This window comes from Nelusetta ayraudi, unplaced genomic scaffold (assembly GCF_046127955.1).
Source record: "Nelusetta ayraudi isolate G7.1 ecotype Tasmania unplaced genomic scaffold, CSIRO-AGI_Nayr_v1 ptg000089l, whole genome shotgun sequence".
NCBI lineage: Eukaryota > Metazoa > Chordata > Actinopteri > Tetraodontiformes > Monacanthidae > Nelusetta > Nelusetta ayraudi.
Genome location: NW_027466139.1, coordinates 564808 through 583544, shown reverse-complemented (window position 1 = coordinate 583544; position 18737 = coordinate 564808). Strand labels below are relative to the sequence as shown.

Below are 18737 nucleotides of genomic sequence, written 5' to 3'. Positions count from 1 at the left end.
CAGCAGCTTCTGCGAGACACATATTAATGTGCAGGCCACGAGGAGAGGGTGTTTAATTTATATCCGATGTCAAGGGCTCCTTCAAGCACACTGTGATTTTCAGCAGCACTCGGGCCTTTGCTCCAGGCGTGCGCCTGAATCATCTGAGCCTAATTGGCTTCATGATGTTTCTGTTGCATTGATTTTGTTGGGTTGTTTTGTTTTTTTTTGCCCATGCACTGGGGGTCACAGCAGGGATGGCAGCTCTCTCGTGATGTGAGGTGAATTGTGATTCTTTTTTCTGAGAAAAACACGCAAAGTGATGAGTCTGAAAAGGTTTGCAGATGGTCCTCAACAGACGCAGGAAAAAATCCAGTGGCTGCCGCGGCGCCTGAATCAATGAAACCACAAGGAGCGACTGCCTCGCACCGTATCCACTTTCACATCTGTTACAGCGACACACAATTCAAGAAACTGCTAAACCGATGCTATGTTGGGCTCAGGGGACAAACACAGGGTGATGTCAGAAGGCAGAAGCCCAGTCTCCTGGCATAGGATTGTGTCTCTAACCGGTGAGGGATTCCCTTTGTGACATCACAAAGAGCCATTTTTCAGTGTATTTATGCAGGAACAAACAACGAATATCTGTCAAAGTCACTGAAATGAGGCTATTTTTTTTTCTGATTTGTATTCATATCTTTGGGTATTTTTTCCTTATTGTGTATTGTTCACCACAGCTGCCCTACTTTCTGCTGTCATTCCACAACAAAAAGGCGCCCAACGATCTGCAGTGTGAAAACTGATCACTGTCATTTTCATCGCAGACGATATTCCTTTCGTCCTGTACCGCTTTTTCATTGTTCAGTCCTCTGCTTGCCTTTGTTGTTGACGGCCGGGATGTGGCCGCTGAAATGAAAAGGAATAAATAAAAAAATCCCCTCGGGAGAAGAGCGAGCCTCCAATTCGTCAGGCGCTCTTCAGATTTGGCTTCCCGTTGTCGTTTCCGGTGTGCTGAAGTCGGTGTGTCGTGTTCACGTAAAGCGCAAAGTCGTCCAGCTTTAACCCTTGGCCGGCGTCCAGACCCCCCTACCAAGCTCTACCTCAGCCAGGAATAACTCTTCATGGCCTGAGCTGGCGACTAGGCCCTCGGTGCAATGCCGGTACATTATCACCCACAGCACATGATCACACTTTGCCCTTGAGTGGGAGCACACGCCGGGCCGGAGCTGTCACACCTCGGCTGACCCTGCACTCTGAAACCTCTGGAGAACCCACATGGAGAACAGGTCTGACACTCAGAATCAAAGAGAAAGCAAGCAACACTGCAATATGTCTTATATAGACATGTATTGCAGCCTGCTAAAGGACCCATTTAGACTTCCTCGGGCAGGAAACAGTATCCTGTATTAATGCATGACTTATTCATGACTCATCACATTGTTTTTGTTGCATTAACGACAAATCACAAGGCCTTAGCCACGGCGTTCACCACATCTGCAGTCTTACGATGCATTATTAATCAGAGGAGTAATAAAAACGTTGTGTTCCTTCAGGTTCAAACGTGAGCAAAATGTTAATGAGTCGATATGTTATGCACCCTAATGTCTGACCAAATATAAATGATGTCTTTGCAAGAAGTGAGTTAATCAAAGAAACGTATAACATGTCTTGTGTATGATATAACTCATAAATAAAGTAGGACTTTACCTCTACCATGCACATTTCTATCATGAATTAGTTATGGGAGCAGCACAGGGGCCCCGTTGCCGCTCCAACTTTAACCTTTTTCTTCAGAAAGACAAATTAAGGTATATTTCTATTTCTTAAAAAATGCCGACTAAGCCACTGAGGTCCATTTCGACCTGGGGGTTCCCTGAGCGAGCGACTTGTTACTTGGCTCCTCTTGTAAAAAAGGATTCACTTGGCAGTAATCGACGCTGCAGCTCAGTAATAGCCCAGCTGCCTGCGCACGATCCACAGCTGCCTCGTCAAATTCGGCCTTCGGTCTTCAGCACTCGAGGCACCTTCATGCAGAGGCAGAAGCTGCAGAGAGCTGGCTAACCCATGGCCTTTGACGCCGCATGCTGACAGAACACACTGGGTTATTTACGAGGACGTTAATATTCATCACACGCGATGCAGGAATGCGGCTTTTATTCTCTGATACTGGTTGGATACCTGAAGAGAAAACAGCCCCTGCAATACAGAATCCTGAACACGTACTCCTCCCATCATCCACCCGATCAGTGAAGCTGCAGTTTATACATCGGCCTGGAAGTGCTGAGGACCACAGTAAAGTGCGGCAAGTGATGGCGAAGCTGGGGTGCAGTCTGAAGGGGAGCGCAACAGCAGCAACATAGTGGAACTGCGCTTCGCTGACTAGATGTAATCGAATCTGCTGACAACTCCACACACACACACACACACACACACACACACTAACCATTACTGTGAGCGCCCCCACCAGACACTCTGTGCACCATGTAATGATGCTGATCTTGTCATCTCAACGGCGCTCATTAGGTTCTCAGCGTTGAGAAAGAGGAAAAATTGATGGTGTTTGCATGAGCAGTGATTACTTTGCCCAGAGACGGACGAGGTCATAAATTGCACTGCATCATCCACGTCACTGTGACCACCCCTGCAGAGTGGTCGTTGTGGAGAACATCCCGGACGATGTCTCCTTTGCCAACAACGGTACCTCCCACCTGCCGCTGACGGTGGGGCTGCACAGCTTGCTGGACCGAGCCAAGCGGGCCGTGGAGATCGTTTCCCCGCAGTGGCTCCTCAACTCGTCCGACTACGAGTCCAGCTTCCAGCCCGCGGCCAGACAGGTGAGAGCCGGCAGAGAGCTGCTTCTTCACGGGAGAGGAGAGTCGTCCTCCGACGCTGGCGTTCAGAAACTCATCGCTGCAGCGGCATTGTTAATTATCTGCAGCTGGCTGCGTCTTCATGACAGTTTTTATCGCAAAATAAAAACATTATTTCTAAAATTTCGACAACGACTTGCAGGTGTTTCCATTGACTTACGTTTGCTTTTGTTTGGTTACGTTTGTTTGCTGTCAGGAAGGGTTGTGTACGGGGTCACGTCCGTTCCGCTGACGTCTAAATGCCAAAAAAGTGTTTCCATGACGATTTTGCGATATCCTTCTATATGGATATGTGTGAAAAACCACCTCATGAGAGCGTCAAAACCTTTGAGCCATATTTGAGAGGTTTTTCCAAGTTTCCATCACCAGTTTGTTTGTTTTTTTTGCCATATTTAGGTTTTGCGCAATTCTAGGGGTCATGGAAACGCAGACAGTGACTTCATGCATGAATTAGACTAGTCTGTAATGCAATACAGTAAAGTGGAATTCACCTTTGTCAATGTCATAGTCAGTATAGTGGCAGTGATTAAACAGTACTTGTAACTAATTTATTGCTGCCACAGACGTCTTGTGATGGAAAAACATTATTAGCACTTTTTTATGATGTACATATGGTTCTTTTTTCTTTTTTTTTTCCATCTGAGGTTATTTTAAAATTCTCTCTATAAATATTTGAGCAAAACAAAGCGGCCCCACAGTTGCAAATGGCCCCTATGGGAAATAAGGCATAAAAACATAAAAATGTCACAGAGGCGTGTCTGGCTTTTTCATTGCTACGGTATTAAAGAAAAAACGATTCCCTCGGTGAGAAACGCCGGTGTCCGTGTTGCTGCTGGCAGCAGGTGTGACCACGCTGTGTGTTGTCTCTCCTCAGGGCAGGGCTCTGCTGGCCAGGCTGCAGGGGCTGAAGGCCAAAGGGATCCAGCTGAAGATCTCCAGCGGGATGATCGACTCGGCTGAGCTGGACACGCTGGCCAAACACTGTCAGCACTCACTGCTGCTCTGTCACACCTTCTCATCTGTGTGTCCGCCTGCCTGCATGCATGGCTCCATCCACTGTTGTTTGATTTGGATTCCAGTTTCCTTCTGTTCGCCAGCAGTTTTCCGATCATCCCTCCATTTTCCTCACATGTGGTTGGTCTCTTAATTCCTTCCTTCCATTTATTGAGTGAAATCTCTCCTTCCTCTCTCTCTCTCTCTCTTTACTTCCCGCCCAGATGCTGAGGTCCACTTGGTGAACATGTCGGCCCTGATCAAAGGCCACCTCCTGTCCTCCTTCTGGGTCGTGGACAAGAGACATTTCTACATCGGCAGCGCCAGCATGGACTGGAGATCTCTGGCCACTGTATTTAAGACACCTGCACGTCACATCGCTTAAAAGAGATTTACGGCATTGTAGTATTAGAAATTAAATGCATGAACCTCTTGTGTTTGGTTGTGAAGGTGGGCTGAATCCTTCAGAGCTGCAAAATTCTTGTCAAGTTGGTACATCCACCTAGATGATACCTTGAAATGCAAAGAATCCTGGCCTGGACGATAATCTGTTATGAAGGGTGTAAAAACAGACCTTGTATCCGTGGTTATTATATCAAAGTACTGGTGATATGAAAGCAAGAAGAAAAGAGTTGAATTTGCCCTAGTTAGACGTAAGATTTGACGCAAGCTTGCACTTCAAGGACAGACTGGCTGTGCAGAGAGAGAGGGAGGAAAAAAATAATGTAGATGCCAACAAAACCATGAACCTGCATTCAACGAGTTCCCCTTTGAGATGGAAATACTGCAAGATGAATAGTGGCGAATATTAGAATTCAAAGGGAGAATCTGCATTGTGTCAGTCTTCCAGTCCTCTGCTGTTGCTGTGACGATAGATGACAGCCACTCATTGGCTGGACAGCAGGTGTGGAAGTGGCCGACGTGAGGAACAGGCAGGAGGAGACGTTCAACGACAAGCAGAGCTCTGACTCTCGTTTCTCGTCTGCTCTGCAGAGGAAGGAGCTGGGCGTGCTGGTGTCCGAGTGCAGCTGTCTGGCTCTGGACCTCCACCGAGTGTTCAACCTATACTGGGGACTCAAGTACAAAGACTTCATCCCTTCCTTCTGGTCCAAGCGGCTCTTCGCCCTCTACAACAGGAACGAACCGCTGGAGCTGACGTTCAACAGCACAAAGGCTCAGGCCTACATCTCTGTAGGTGACAACGGGGTGTAAATAGTAACAGCTGTGTGTGCTGCAGTCAGACTGTAAGAGTTTGAGTGCATGCTGACTCACTGCCCGAGGATGCCGGTCCATCAGTATGAAATATACATCACCTGTTTTTTATTTTCTTCTCCGTAAAATGCGACCCCATATCAATATTTAAAATTCGGTGAAATGCACCAGGTCGCCCCAAAAATGGTGCAGCTTGAATCTTCTTTATTCAGAGAACTAGACAACTGTCAGGTTCACTTAAGAAGTGATTTTCATCAGATTGTCAAGTGGGCTTCCATCACTCGACGGCCTTGCATGTAGGATTGGATGTGGACGTGATACTGCTACTAACAACTTTGCTGTGCACACAGACAGCGTGCAGTCAAGGCCGACGGCCGGTGCAACGCAGTCAGGGTTGAAAAATAAGAGACACCCATGTGTGGCTGCCCGCAACTGTGAAGCCTTGCAAAGCAGCAAAGTATTGGTAATATTGCTGCCAAATCGCAGTCCGTAACATAAAGTTCACGTTTGACAGCAAAGGACATGACAAGGAAATTTGGACCAACGGTCCAACACGTGAAAGTAAAGCAACCCTCCCATCTGCATCTCTGCAGAACACGTTCAGGATTGTCCTCGTCATGCAGACAAATGGTTAGTGATGTCATCCCCACCTGCAGTGGTGAGGCATGCTGACAACGCCCGCAAACTCAGGCCAAGGAACATCGGAAGTGCGAGATGTTCGCACACTCGGGAAAAATTCTCCTGCTGGTTCCTCGTCAATTCAAGGGAATCAAGCAAACCTTCTTTACTATTTCAGGGTGTAAAGAGCACCCGCACCCCCCACCCCAAAAAAAAAAAGATTGAATGAACGTTGTGTGTGTGAGACCAATAACAGCGCTGCTTGCTACCAGTTAAAAGTTGTCAGAGAAGTGAGCGAAATGCACGACAGAGATTGGCTGTTCTGTGTCTGATGACAGACCTCGCCGGACGTCTTAATCCCCAAAGACCGCAGCAACGACCTTGAAGCCATCTCCAGGGTCATACAGGAGGCTGACCACTTCATATACATCTCCCTCATCGACTACCTGCCACTCCTGAGCAGAGACGCTCACAGGTTAGACACCCTGCCGCTCTAAAACAGGAGGCCGACGGTGAAGGGCCGGCCTTGCCTTTGATACTGGTGATTAAACCCCGTGTCGGGCCCTGCGTGTCCCACTGGCTGCCGGCCCACATTTCTACCCCCACTGTCTTTGTCTGCGTGCCAAGGTACTGGTCTCGTATCGACGGCCTTATCCGGGAGGCTCTGATCCTGAGGAAGGTCCACGTTCGCCTGCTGATAAGTTGCTGGGAAAATACTCAGCCGCTCACTTTCAACTTTGTCTGGTCCCTGAGGAGCCTGTGCATGGAGCAGGCCAACTGCTCCCTGGAAGCGGTGAGCGCCAGGCAACCACCGTTTTCTGTATTCATCTCAGTTTTGCCGGCGTTCACTCTCTTATCGCTTATTGTCTTGTCTGTGCGTGCAGAAGTTCTTCAACCCCAGAGTGCTCAGAGACGGCAGCTTCCAGGGAATAAACTTCAACAGGTTTATGGTGACAGAACGAGCCATTTATCTAGGTGAGCACATTGACTTCCTCGTCTTTTTATTTAAAATATTGTTTTTCAAGGAGTTATTGGTCAGCACAAAAAATATTCCAAAAACCTCCTTGATGAATGTGTCTTCCCTTTCCTGTCAATGCCTCGCTGTCTGATTTGTCACAAAAAAACAAAAAAACAAACAGTCCTCAAAGATGCTGACATTCATGTTTTGGTATGTTCTAAAAGAGCCAGGCCAGCTTTTCCAACTTTGTTTCCAGTATTTATGCTGAGCTCAGCTCAACATCCAGTGGCTCCGGCTCTGTACTTATCGCACAGACGAGAAAGTGGCATCGATCCTCTCATCATCGTTGCATCGTTTTGACCGTCAGAGGGGAGGAGCTTCCTTTCGAAACTCGTTTCCCCTCCGTTTTCAACTCGTCGCAGAGTGCTTGTCTTGCTTCTCTCACAAAAAGAAACTTTGCTCGTCTTTTCTTCGTGGCAGGAAACCTGGACTGGGTGGGCAACGAGTTCACCTTCAACGCGGGAGCGGGCCTGGTGATCAGTCAGCCGGAGGGCTTCCGGGACAGGAACTCCACAGTGGTGGGGCAGCTGCGGGCAGCGTTCGAGAGGGACTGGAACTCGCGCTACACGCGCTCCCTGCAGGCCAACAAGATCCCCGTCTGCAACAAGCACCAGCTCAACAGGCTGGAGTCGGTGAAAGCCTCCCACCTGGACAGCGGAGCGGCAGGGGCGCCGCTCAGCACGGGCCAGCTGGAGAGCAAGCCGGCGGCCATGAGGAACAGTCCTAAAGACGGCGGGGAGGCGGCGCCAAAGACGTGGCGGCGGGACGGGAAAGTCCACCAAGGAGCGGCCAATGGGCTGGTGCCGCACGGGGAGAGGGGGCGGGGCAAGACGAGTCACCCGGACGACAGGCAGCCGCAACTTAAAGACAACTTGGACAAAGACAACCTGATGGATCCGGATGGCCTGTCGGCCGAGAGCAGCGGCAGCAGAGAGATTTCCAATGGCTCCCTGTGACCACCAGGGGGGGGGGGGGGTTTACCTCGATCAGGAAGCTTCTCTGTCCCGACTCCATGAAGTCGTCGTAGCATTTTATGATTGCTGTTTTAAAGGACATGATGGTTTGCATGTATGAACTCAGGAAGGAGGCTCTGGCACTTTTGATGGACTTTTTATTTATTTATTTTTTTAACAATTAACCAAAATGTTAAACGTAAAAGAAACTGATTATGACACTGTAACAGCGCCATTCAACCTTAGGACTAATCTAATCTATATTTCACCCTGTTGAGGTCTCCGAAGCAGTGAAACGGCTGCGATCCTGCAGGCAGCCCACTCCCTATATGTCAACAGAAGCTCTTTGTGATTTTCTGAAATGTATAACCCTTTAATAGTAGGAACAATACCTGCATGCCTATACACGGATGAAAGGAGGGACAAGGCAGATGCTCGGCCTTCATGTAAATAGTTGCTGATCAAGCTGCTGGGCGAGTACAGAAAACTTTAGAATGAACATAATATCTTCAAATCTTTTAGAACAACCTTAATAATAATGGACCTCCAAAAGGATAGAAAAATGTATGCAACTAAAGGCAAGACTTTTTTCGTACATACTTTTAAAGGATAAAACTAGTATTAATCCAAATCCACATCCCTCCATCATCCATCCCTCCATCATTCATCCATCCATCCATCCATCCATCCATCCATCACCAATAACTGGCATATTTCACGGCATTATGTGACAAATCCTCTTGAGAGCTCTACAACATTTGCACTATAAAGAAAACTTTCCCTAAAGCTTTTGAACTAAAAGCGTAGAACATGGCCACGGTCCCTTGAAATAAAAACATCTTCTTACGTCACTGCTAGCTAAAGTTGTAAAAAAGAAAATTATGAAAAAAGAAAAAGAAAAAAAAAGAGTAACCAAATCTAAATCAAAACCTCAGAAACACACGACTTTGAAAAAGACAATGTAAACCTATGCGTGTAAATGTTTGATTTGTAGGAAGACCACAATCAGGTTCAATTCACGTTTTCTACTGTGTTTCTAACATTAAAATAAACTGTGGTGTGAAATTTGAGACACGCCCTCAGTCGAAGGCAAACACCTCTCCTTAAAGAAACAAGGGCTATTGATCTCAGATCCAGTTCCAACAGCCTGGGCACACGGGAGGAACTAAAAGGTGATCCATAGAACCATTCTGAATGTAATGGTGTGACTTATTGAACACACACTGAAGCTGCAGTTAAGAAGAAGAAGGGACCAGAGGGTCGCCGTTGTCATCCCAATCAATACAATGAATTTTTAACAGAGCTTGACAGCTGCAGTTTTAACCACAAGGACGAGGAAAGTCAGACCCTGACTCACAAAAACAACACAGGTCCAGATAAACGTGTGTGACTGTTAACAAGAGCACTTTATGTTGGATTGAGCCTTTTTTCCTCTTTTTTTGCATTTCAATTTAAGACGCTTGCGTATTTCTTTGTGAACTTTTAAAGACGTTAAAGACGGGGATTTTTTAAGGAACTTCTTTGTGGTCTATGTATTCACTATGCAGGACAGCTGTTGGTGTTGCAACAAACGTTTATGGCAAATCAGGAAACTGATTAGATAATTTGAGAGAATCTTACCTCTAGTCAATATTATTTATTATACAACATTTGTTTCAGTTTTTTTCTGCATGTTGAACGTAAGCCAGTTACATGATACCCACAGCCACCTAACAGATGTATGTCCGAGGAAATTGATACCTATACGCTCCCTCAACTTGATCTGCATTTAATGGGGAACTTCTGCCATCTAGAGGATTTCAGGAGCAAGAATTATTTTACACATTTTACAGTGTTTTAAAACTGAATGACAAAAACGTGTTTTTTAACAGCTGCTATTTGTATACCAAACCTTATTTAAAGGTTTTAAAGACATAACAATAAGTAATAGTATTAATGAGACTGGAATTATGATAACCATTCATTTATGTTTCTGTTATATTATTGAGAGATCATGAAAGAGATGTAATTCTTTGTGTAAAACATTTCGCACGCCTAGGATTAGGGAGTGGGGTGTGAAATAATTTACAAGCTATAAACCATGATGAAACACATGAGAAGTGTATGATGCACTTTTACCTTAACACACGCGCACAGATATTTTGCAAAGCACAAGACCACAATGATTCATTGTGATTAGACAGCTGGTCTGGAATTACATAATGTTTCTCAATTCTCACGTCTCTGTGTGCAATGATTATCTGTCCTTCCCTGAGTTGACAGAAAAGTGACATTTTCACACACACACAAAAATGTTTAATGATGTTGTTTCGGTTTATTTCTGTCGCCACAATGAAACCACTATAGTCACTGCTTCACTTTAACCCCTTTACAGAAGGCTTGTTGACGTCGCCTACCTTTACTTTGTGGGATCTTTTCGGGACCACTGCTGCTTGCATGCTCTGCCTTTTACTATGTGTGCACTGGAGCCTGTGTCGAGACAATGATAATACAGAAATCATGTGTATCCTTACTTTACAAGGAATGTATACTCACTTGCCTTGCACACTACTGAGATCGTGAATGCCGTTTTTAATCTGAATAAAAATACTTTTGGCTTTTCAGTCTGTTTGCTTAAATCTTATATTAAAAGGTGCCTTGTGTAAGAAAATGATTAATGAGCAAAAGTTTGAAATTCGAGCACATAAATTATTTTGTGTTGGTGTATAAAAGCAGAACTTTGGTGTTACCGTTTCTTTGCGAGTGTCTCGGTCTCTGGGGATCGCCATCTTGTACCGCCATGTTTGTGAGGCAGCCGGGTAGGGACAAACAAATGTTTAATCGCTGTCTCTTGAAAAACTATAATCAAGAGAATAGTGTGGAATGCTTCACTCTGCAGTTATTCGTTCATCATCATTGGAAATGTACTGATACAACCAAATGAATATCCTTCTAATTAATAATCTGAATGTGGTTTAATGAGACTCGAACACCGTTGTTGACTGAACGACTCACTCGTTTTAATCCCCGACTTCCGTGTTGTACAATCAACTCCTGATGTCATGTGCGCATGCGCTATACAAACTCACAGAATACGTTGCAATTTCTGCTTTGTTAATCACTTTTGGTACTTTTAATGTTAGACTCTTCAACGCTGAGTTGCATTTCAATATGGTGCGATATGGCGGTGCGGCGATTCCCTCCCCTCCTCTCCCCCAGTGGTCACTCGGAGTACTGCAGTCAAAAACCTGGCACCAAAAAGCATTAGCGACCTTCTTACCAGACTTCTTAACTCCTTAAGAAGGGTTCGTTCAGAAAAACCCGGCCAAGTGTAGTTTAAAAATATGACAGCTGAATTAATTTAATGTAACAAACTTTATTTTTCACTGAAAATTCTTCCAACACAATAAAATGCAGAATAATAAATAAAAATTAGGAATGATGTAGCATCCTGTAACTTTTTTTTACTTTGTGCAGTGCATCTGTAATGTCTGAATTGTTATGTGTAGAATTGCTTTTCCACTTAAGAACAGACAACACAATGACAAACAAACATCCCGATAAAACGCGAACATCAAGGCGACATGCAATGCAATGTGCTTGCATTGCCATGTGCAAACCAATGTTGTGCACGCGATCTGGGAACTTAGTAAATCAGGCCCAAAGTGTGGACTTCAAGGTGGTGTTATCAACTACGTTGTTGTTTTCAAACACTCTGAGATGTAAGTTAACTGAAAGTACAACAAGCTTTTTCTTTGGGCGTGGTCCCTAACAACAATGTGACCTATTTTGCTGCTTCCCTCACGCTACATTCTGGAGAGGCTTTTGAATGTCCCCCAAAGTCATGATGCTAAAGTGCAGTTTTGGCGACTTTAGCCTTCATGGCCTTGCAAACTGGATTTCCGTGGGAAGATTGTAACAGCAAACACACACATGCTACACACACTACAGACAAAGAAAATGGCATTATATTATGTAAAAACAAAAAAAAAACAAATGTCCTGACATGTAGATAGTTCAACTGATGGTAGTTTAAATATTGGAGCTTTTAAAATTGCAGCACATTATGCTTGAAAACTGTGTATTCAAAGACGTGAGAGAAAGTTGGTTGCAAGAATTTTGTCACTGTTTCTTTCATACAGTTGCAGCATCTGCTGGAGGTCATCGTCAGCAGGAATCACCTGAGAGAAGAGAGAGAAGAAACATTCGGTGCTTAGAAACAGCAGACATACACGGCAGCAAACGCAGCATCCCCTTATTTGTTGAGGGAAGACAGATTAGAAACAAATACAACAGTGGCCTGGCCAAAGGCAGGGTCCTCTTCATAGAGAGGAAACTAACATTCCAGGCACATTTCTGTTAAAGAAAGATAACCCTGCAATGGTCACTGAAATAACTTGAAAATCAGACATTAGATAATCATAATTGCCCAGTTCTTAGCATCATTAATAGATTTGACTTTGAGCAGTTGCATAGACAAAGTTCTTTTCACCAATTATACACGGAAAGGGCAGATGTAAGTGCCTACTTACAAGAACAGGCGCAGGAACAGGGGCGGACACACGCTTGATGAGCCAGTCCTCATACAGATGGTGGATGGATTCTAAATAATTCTGATGAGGACACACAATATTCACATATAAATGAAGCATCCACACTATATCTGCAAAGTGCAAGTGGTGGACGTCCTCATCCTCACCAGTGGTATGACTTTCTCCTCAGCTCTGCATCTCTGCTTTAGCCTCTCGTGGCAGATTTGAGGTGAAGTCTGCAGATAAACTAAACCAGGACAGTGCAGACAAAAGAACAGAACATCAATGAGGTTCTAAAAAAAAAGTAAAAAAAATAAAATAAAATGAAAAATTACAACTGGTCCCAATTGGGCCTACACCTCTGTTTGGCATTTTCCTGTGAAGGACTTGGGTGTCACAGAACTCATGAAGGGTCGGTTGAATGTACGTGTATTGATATTGTTCAGGCTAAAAACTACATCAAAACATATCTTTTTTTAAAAACTTTGTCAAAATAACATTTATTAAAAACTGAGTTGGAGTTGTGCACTGTGTATTATCACCTATTAGATCCACTGGAATACAAATGTTACTTGAGATCCAGTCAAACCACTCGCAGAGAACAGCGTAGTCCACCTCTGGCATTTTACCACTAGAGGGAAAAACAAGGACAAGTTAACTATACTGATGGATCACAGCCGTATAAACTGTTATTTTAACAATGCTGGAATCTTCATTGAGGATCATTTTCGTATTTGCCACAATGAGAAGTGCATTTCAAGCGACCAGTGTTGAAACTGGATCAGCAGAAATTCAGAACCATAGATTTAGGACAGTTACATTTTACCACGTGCACCTTACCTTTTAAACAGATTGTCCACAAAGATGTTTTTGGCGCTGAAGATGGATCTCTCCATCATCCTCGCAGCGGCCGACTAGAACAAACAATTACAGGAGGTTTGGACACCTGATTCCCTTGTTTCTAGTTTGACCATTGGTCTGCGCTGCAGGTTTGCACAGTATGCATGAAACATGGACATCATCAGAGAGACTCCATGTCTCATAACAGAAGCAAAATTGAGCTGCAGCGGTTGCTCCAGCAATAAAGGGATTTCTACTGGTGTACTGTGTGTGAACTGAGGGATCTGAACAGCACAATGCATTGCATTTTAGATAGACAATAGTAATTAAAGCCTACAATGACATTGTGTATAACTCAAAAGCTGATGTCTGCTCACCCCTGATGACAGATGGCCATCCAACATTGTTAGTTGAATATAGGTTTGCAGTGTGATGCCCCAGCGTTCAGGATCCTGATACATCAGCGCCTGTGGACGCAAAAAACAACAAACACAATGGGAATCAACCAGATGACACATTTGTACATGGTGTAATATTATGTAGAAGAAGAAAGGAGACCAAGGTCCTGTTTTAAGATTGTGTACAAGGTTCCATTGTTGTTTTTGTTGTCATTACTACTGATAATTGACAAGGTATGACACACACCAGTGGGTTGTGTCCCCGAACATTCCTCCACTTGCAGACTGGTTCTGGGAGCACCTTTAAAAAGCAGGAGAGGAGAGGAGAGAAGCGCTGCATTAACAGCATCAGGGGACTTTATGCTTTTTTATTTACTTTTTAAATTAACTTCAATCAAACAAAATTGGAAAATAGAAATGAAAATGACTCACATCGACACTATTCACAGTGCAACTGTCTTGCAATATAGAAGTTACATTACTCAAGGACATATAGAATCAACATACCTCCACATGAGGATTTTTGCGAAAATACTCCAAACATGTTGTTTTGCCACTGGCAATGTTTCCCTCAACACAGATCTAGAAGGCAAAACAACACAGACACAAAGACACAAAATCAACAATGTTTTAGTGTCATAACACAAAAATGAAAACACATGGTTAAATCCATGACTGCATGGTAGAAACTCACCACAGCTTTTCGATCTTGTCCATTTCTCACCAGCTTCCCTTGGAAAGAAGCCAAAGCCACACACACACACACACACACGTTCTCTTTAAATCATTGACTATACCAGTAAGGTCTACAATTGCTCAAGTGCCAGTCAATAACTTTGTTATGACAACACAGTATACAAATAGATCTGATGCAGTTTACATGCGCTTAGATGAACCACAAATGTCAACATTTAATAAAAAAGAAGCTGTTGTTCCTGAGGAGTAGCAGACAGACGGGGCAGCTGGTCTGTCAATGTTTGGCTGATTTATTCTCTTTCTATAATGCGATGCGGAGCTAAATTATTTATCATTACAATACTTAAAAAAAAAAAAAAAAAGGTTTGTGTACTGCTTTTGTCAAATCTAAAGTATACCTGGATGCTAATGTACTCTGCTGAGTCACGGTGGCTCACAGAGGTCAGATCTTGGACAGATTTTTTTTTTTTTTTTTTTTTTTTTTGAGTGAAGTAGAGTCCAGTCCATTTCATAAATGTCACTATAAGTAGTGCTCACTTACAGAAGCATGTTCGCTGTGTCGATAGATGTGTATGTTTGTGAATTTGTGACGAGTCTGCTGTCAGTTCGATCAGGAAAACCAGTTAAACTGGAAACCAGTCGGGACATAACACCATAAACACTGCGGTTGCTAAGCTCGTTACGCTTCTGCAATGTCTGGCGCTTCTGTTGGTGCTAAACACCCTCAATACGGATGGAATTGAGGTTGTTTTAATGCGCTATGACATTCTGAGACAGAATAAAAGGAGTAAAGCTGCTGCTGCTGCTGCTGCTGCTTACCTCGCGCAGGCTGTGAGTCGCTGCTTGTTCTGCTCTGAAACCATGTGACGGAGCCAGCAAGAGGGTTTTTACTTCTTTTAAACCTACTGGCATTAAACAACATCGTCGCCTGACGACACCGTCCAAAGAAACCCGCCGTGTGTCTGAACATGATGGCAAACCTTGCTGCCTGTCAGTGTTGATTCCTATAAGTTTCCATGTTGTCAGTGCGCACTTCGAGGTTTGACGCTAACTCCGCCTGCTTCCTGGTTACGTCATTTCCCCCTGACCTACGGCAGCCGATGTGGACTCTACCTACAATGTAGCGTTGTCAAAATCCATTATGTTGAGTGCACCGAATCAACAACTGGTGTTTGCGGTTTGGTGTTTGGTCTCCTGATTGTGCAACAAAAAAAACGAAAAAAAAAAAAAGGCTTTAGGACGCCTTTGGTTATGATCCAGCGCAGTGCAAACAAAGGTTGATTGAAAGTTGAACACGGAAAAATGAGATTACACATACACAAACAGAGCAAGGCAGCTAGCACCACATTTCCTGCATGGGCGAAGGAGAGAAGGTGGAGGTGGGTGACCAGGAAGTGGGTGGACCACAGAGCCAAGGAGGAAGAGGCTGACAATATGGACAACACCTCTAGGCTGGCCTCACGAGTTGATTGGTTAATGAGGTTGAGAGGGAAGCTTGTACACTCACCTGCTTGAGAGTCGGGATGATGAAATTTCATTTCAATCTGCCACAGAGTGGAGACTGAAGTGTGGACGCATCCTATGTCACATTTCCATTGTCTCTAAACTATGATTAACTTTTTCATATTGCCTGTTAGCTATCTTTGCCTTCTTCAATTCAAGGCTTGCAACAGCATCTCAATTTCATTCATGAAAAGTGTTCCCCTGTAATTGAATAATTTTATTAAAAACAAATTCTGTCAATAATTAACATCTGATCCAAGCAGAGGATGCAAACTTACCTGTTTTTGCCTCCTGTTTTCCTTCAGCCCACTGGGGGGAAAAAGCTTAGCTCTCTTGAGTGTTGCGGTTGCCCTGGCAACGCGACCAGCTGTGACAGAATAGCAACTCGGAAAAATAAAACATAAGCCAAAACTGACATCTGGTGCAAAATATTTTGGCAAAGGTGCAGGAAAGAGAGATTTCTATGTTTTTGTGCACATTCACACGTGCATGAGCCCAGCTTTCTTCTGTCGTGCAGAGACAGTGACGCTGCGTGCATGTCTAAACCCTCTCATTATTTTGCCCATCCCCCCGCTCTCGCCTCCCATGAACGCAAGACAAGGCAAGCACTGACCAGCCTTCCTTCTTAGGAGAAGGGATTTGAAGATTGCATCCTCACATTTGCAATCAGATGTTGCAAAGGATTATCTCGGGGTCTCCATCTTGTGCACAGTCTGCGGCTGCTGACGCTGACGGGAGGAGAATGCAGCCGAGCTTGACAGCAGAGGCATCAAAGAGGTAGAATGAAAAATTGAGTGAAAGATTGATTGATGAAGAGTTGAACGTCTTGAAGATAAAAGGAAAGAGGAGAGGAGAGAGTCACTCACTTTCACTGGCGAGTCATTCACCGGGAGAGGTAAGTTCCAAAATACATTTGTACATATATATTGTATATAATACAAGTGTAATATGTGAATTGCATTATTGTACTATTGCATATTGATTTGTTGTTTAATAGTGACTGTCAATGAGGATATTTTAGCACAAGGACCCTAATCAGTGTCTTCATACACATATTTCCAGATTTTCAGTTGAAATGCTTAAACAACAGCTATTGTAAGAATTTTTTTATATACATAACAAAATGTGAGGGAGTGCTCTGTCTAGGTTTCAGTCTATCTCAGTACACTACTTGCACTGATACACTGGTGGATATGGTGGACAGCAGACCTAGCAAACAGCTCAATCATAACCTTTTTTATTTATCAAGTATTTGTCCAGACTGCAGTTGCATTTATCATACATGGCTCACAGGTGTTTGCTTGTAGTTTTCCAGACACTTGGCTGTGTCGTTATTGTTCAATGTAAAGGTTCAGTGCGTAGCCTGTCAATGTCTGCTTCTATTTAAACACAAAGACATTTGAACATTTACCAAACAATTTTCTTATTTCACATTTTCTCTTCATTTTCTGCCAGACAGAGAGCAGTTTGTTGTTTAGAATTAGAGTGCAAGAAAAGAAAAGCAAACAGGCTCAATTTAAACTGTCCTCACTGTCTTTGCAATGTTAAATTTGAGCTGACAGTACTGTCGTTGTTGTTTTTTTCCATAACATCCCTGAAATCATCCAACAGCATTTATATCATACTGTTTTTGTCTCTTTGATATTATGTTGTCACATTTGGATACAATATTTCAGAGATATGCATGCTTGCTGTTTGATATATATATATATATATATATATATATATATATATATATATATATATATATATATATACATATACAAATATCCCTTCAATACCAAACTATTTTTGGTATATTGATTTTTTATTTTTTTTTTACCATTTTGCAACATTTGTCTCTAAATTGATTAAAGCTGTAAAATCCTCAGATATAATATTTTGTATGCTCACTTTAAGGTACTAAATGGCTGCGGCTGGATATCCAGTGTCAGAGCTTCACCCGCAGGAGGCAACTGTTCCCTTGGACACGATGCCACCTGGTCAGTTACCTGTGGTGACCTCAAGCGCTATTCAAGCCGCACTCAGTTCCACACATAAAAGCCATTCAGACTGCAACTGGCAAGGGAAGCACAATGAGGTCATCAGTCAACTCTGCAAAGACAATGTGACAAATCCCTCCACAAGAGAAACAACCAACAGCGTTCCAGAGGGTGAGGAGGTGACAAGACTATCAGAACAATCAGACTCCTCCTGGACTTCAGCTTGCCCTCATCTTCAGCCAGAAACACAAACTACCTCACACTGCTGCAGTGAAGCAGAGGAGCAGCTGGGAATGAATGTCACCAGATCCCAGAGTGGCAGTGAAAAGCATCATGGGAGAAGCCCTACCCAGCCTGTGCACGCAGGTCTTTCAGGACCTTTACTTCAGCTTCAGCAGCTTGTCCCCGACCAGGCTTTGGACAGTGACATTTGTGAACCTATCAGCCGTGAAGAAAGTAGTAATCACCGAAGAGCCGATCATCATTCATGCTACAAGCACCCCCTGCAACTGCAGCAGCAGTGCAACAATGTCGCCATTTGCCAAAAATCAATCAATGGAGAAGAAATTGCACAGAAGCCACTAATAAGTTGCGTTTATGTCTCTCGCACAGCGGCGCCTCAAATGGAAGTTGTTCACAATAGGGACTTTCTTCCATCTCAACCTAACATGGAACCTTTTGACCCCTACATCCATCATCCGACATTCCAGGAGACATTTCCAGCCCATTGTCATGCTAAACGTGGCCCACTTGACCCGCCGGACCCATTTGAAACAACCTGTGATCAACATCAGCCTCTGGCGCCTCCCTCAGTCCTGAACCAACTCATCCTGCCTCAGCTTACGTCACCTGTCAGTGAGACGGGCCTGAACGCTCAACACCTGCTTCAGTGCTGCGACCTGGGTTGCACATGGATGCGCAAGCCACCCTGCATACCTGGACAGCAGTCCCAGAGACACTTTTGTATAGATGAGTGCTGCAGCAGTGCTGGCGGTCACGTGAGGACCATGACCCGAGAAATAGGGACGATGACGGCCCACGTACAGACAAAGGATTTTGGGGTGCAGGCAGGGGAGAATAATAATCCTCACATATTTCCAGAAATCTGTCTGTCAGACGAGAGTCAGTGCAAAACCACAGACGCGCAAGTTCAAAAATGTGGTG

At 44.1% G+C, this 18737-nt stretch overlaps 2 protein-coding genes across 4 annotated transcripts in view; one reads left to right on the top strand and one right to left on the bottom strand.

The window, feature by feature from the left end:
* LOC142901529 (inactive phospholipase D5-like) overlaps nt 1-10246 on the top strand; it is a 35549-nt gene extending 25303 nt beyond the window's left edge. For both annotated transcript variants that reach the window (XM_076046075.1, XM_076046076.1), the window contains exons 3-10: nt 2627-2813; nt 3724-3832; nt 4067-4194; nt 4836-5033; nt 6011-6147; nt 6300-6465; nt 6557-6647; nt 7111-10246. In XM_076046075.1, coding sequence (XP_075902190.1) covers nt 2627-2813; nt 3724-3832; nt 4067-4194; nt 4836-5033; nt 6011-6147; nt 6300-6465; nt 6557-6647; nt 7111-7646 — 1552 coding nt within the window. In that variant the 3' untranslated portion in view covers nt 7647-10246. The remainder of the gene's footprint in view (nt 1-2626; nt 2814-3723; nt 3833-4066; nt 4195-4835; nt 5034-6010; nt 6148-6299; nt 6466-6556; nt 6648-7110) is intronic.
* A 732-nt stretch (nt 10247-10978) lies between these two features.
* tk2 (thymidine kinase 2) lies at nt 10979-15135 on the bottom strand. 2 transcript variants are annotated; one of them, XM_076046078.1, is made up of 10 exons: nt 14908-15135; nt 14087-14119; nt 13900-13974; nt 13640-13693; nt 13372-13461; nt 12995-13068; nt 12697-12785; nt 12322-12401; nt 12155-12235; nt 10979-11803 (listed from the first exon to the last, which is right to left on the bottom strand). In XM_076046078.1, exons 1-10 carry the CDS (start codon nt 14998-15000, stop codon nt 11708-11710), a joined length of 765 nt encoding a protein of 254 aa, XP_075902193.1. In that variant the 5' UTR covers nt 15001-15135; the 3' UTR covers nt 10979-11707. The 2 variants fall into 2 exon arrangements, with proteins under 2 accessions (XP_075902193.1, XP_075902192.1); XM_076046077.1 differs by having other exon boundaries at nt 14087-14124; nt 14908-15105.
* Nucleotides 15136-18737: the final 3602 nt, after the last annotated feature.

Excerpts from the sequence above, each read along its gene's own strand:
- tk2 (XM_076046077.1), bottom strand. The coding sequence starts at position 15,058 with ATGTTCAGACACACGGCGGGTTTCTTTGGACGGTGTCGTCAGGCGACG. Across the intron at positions 13,069-13,371 it reads ATGGCCATCTGTCATCAGGG|TCGGCCGCTGCGAGGATGAT; the intron begins GTGAGCAGACAT and ends TGTTTGTTCTAG. Across the intron at positions 12,402-12,696 it reads TATTCCAGTGGATCTAATAG|TTTATCTGCAGACTTCACCT; the intron begins GTGATAATACAC and ends GTCCTGGTTTAG.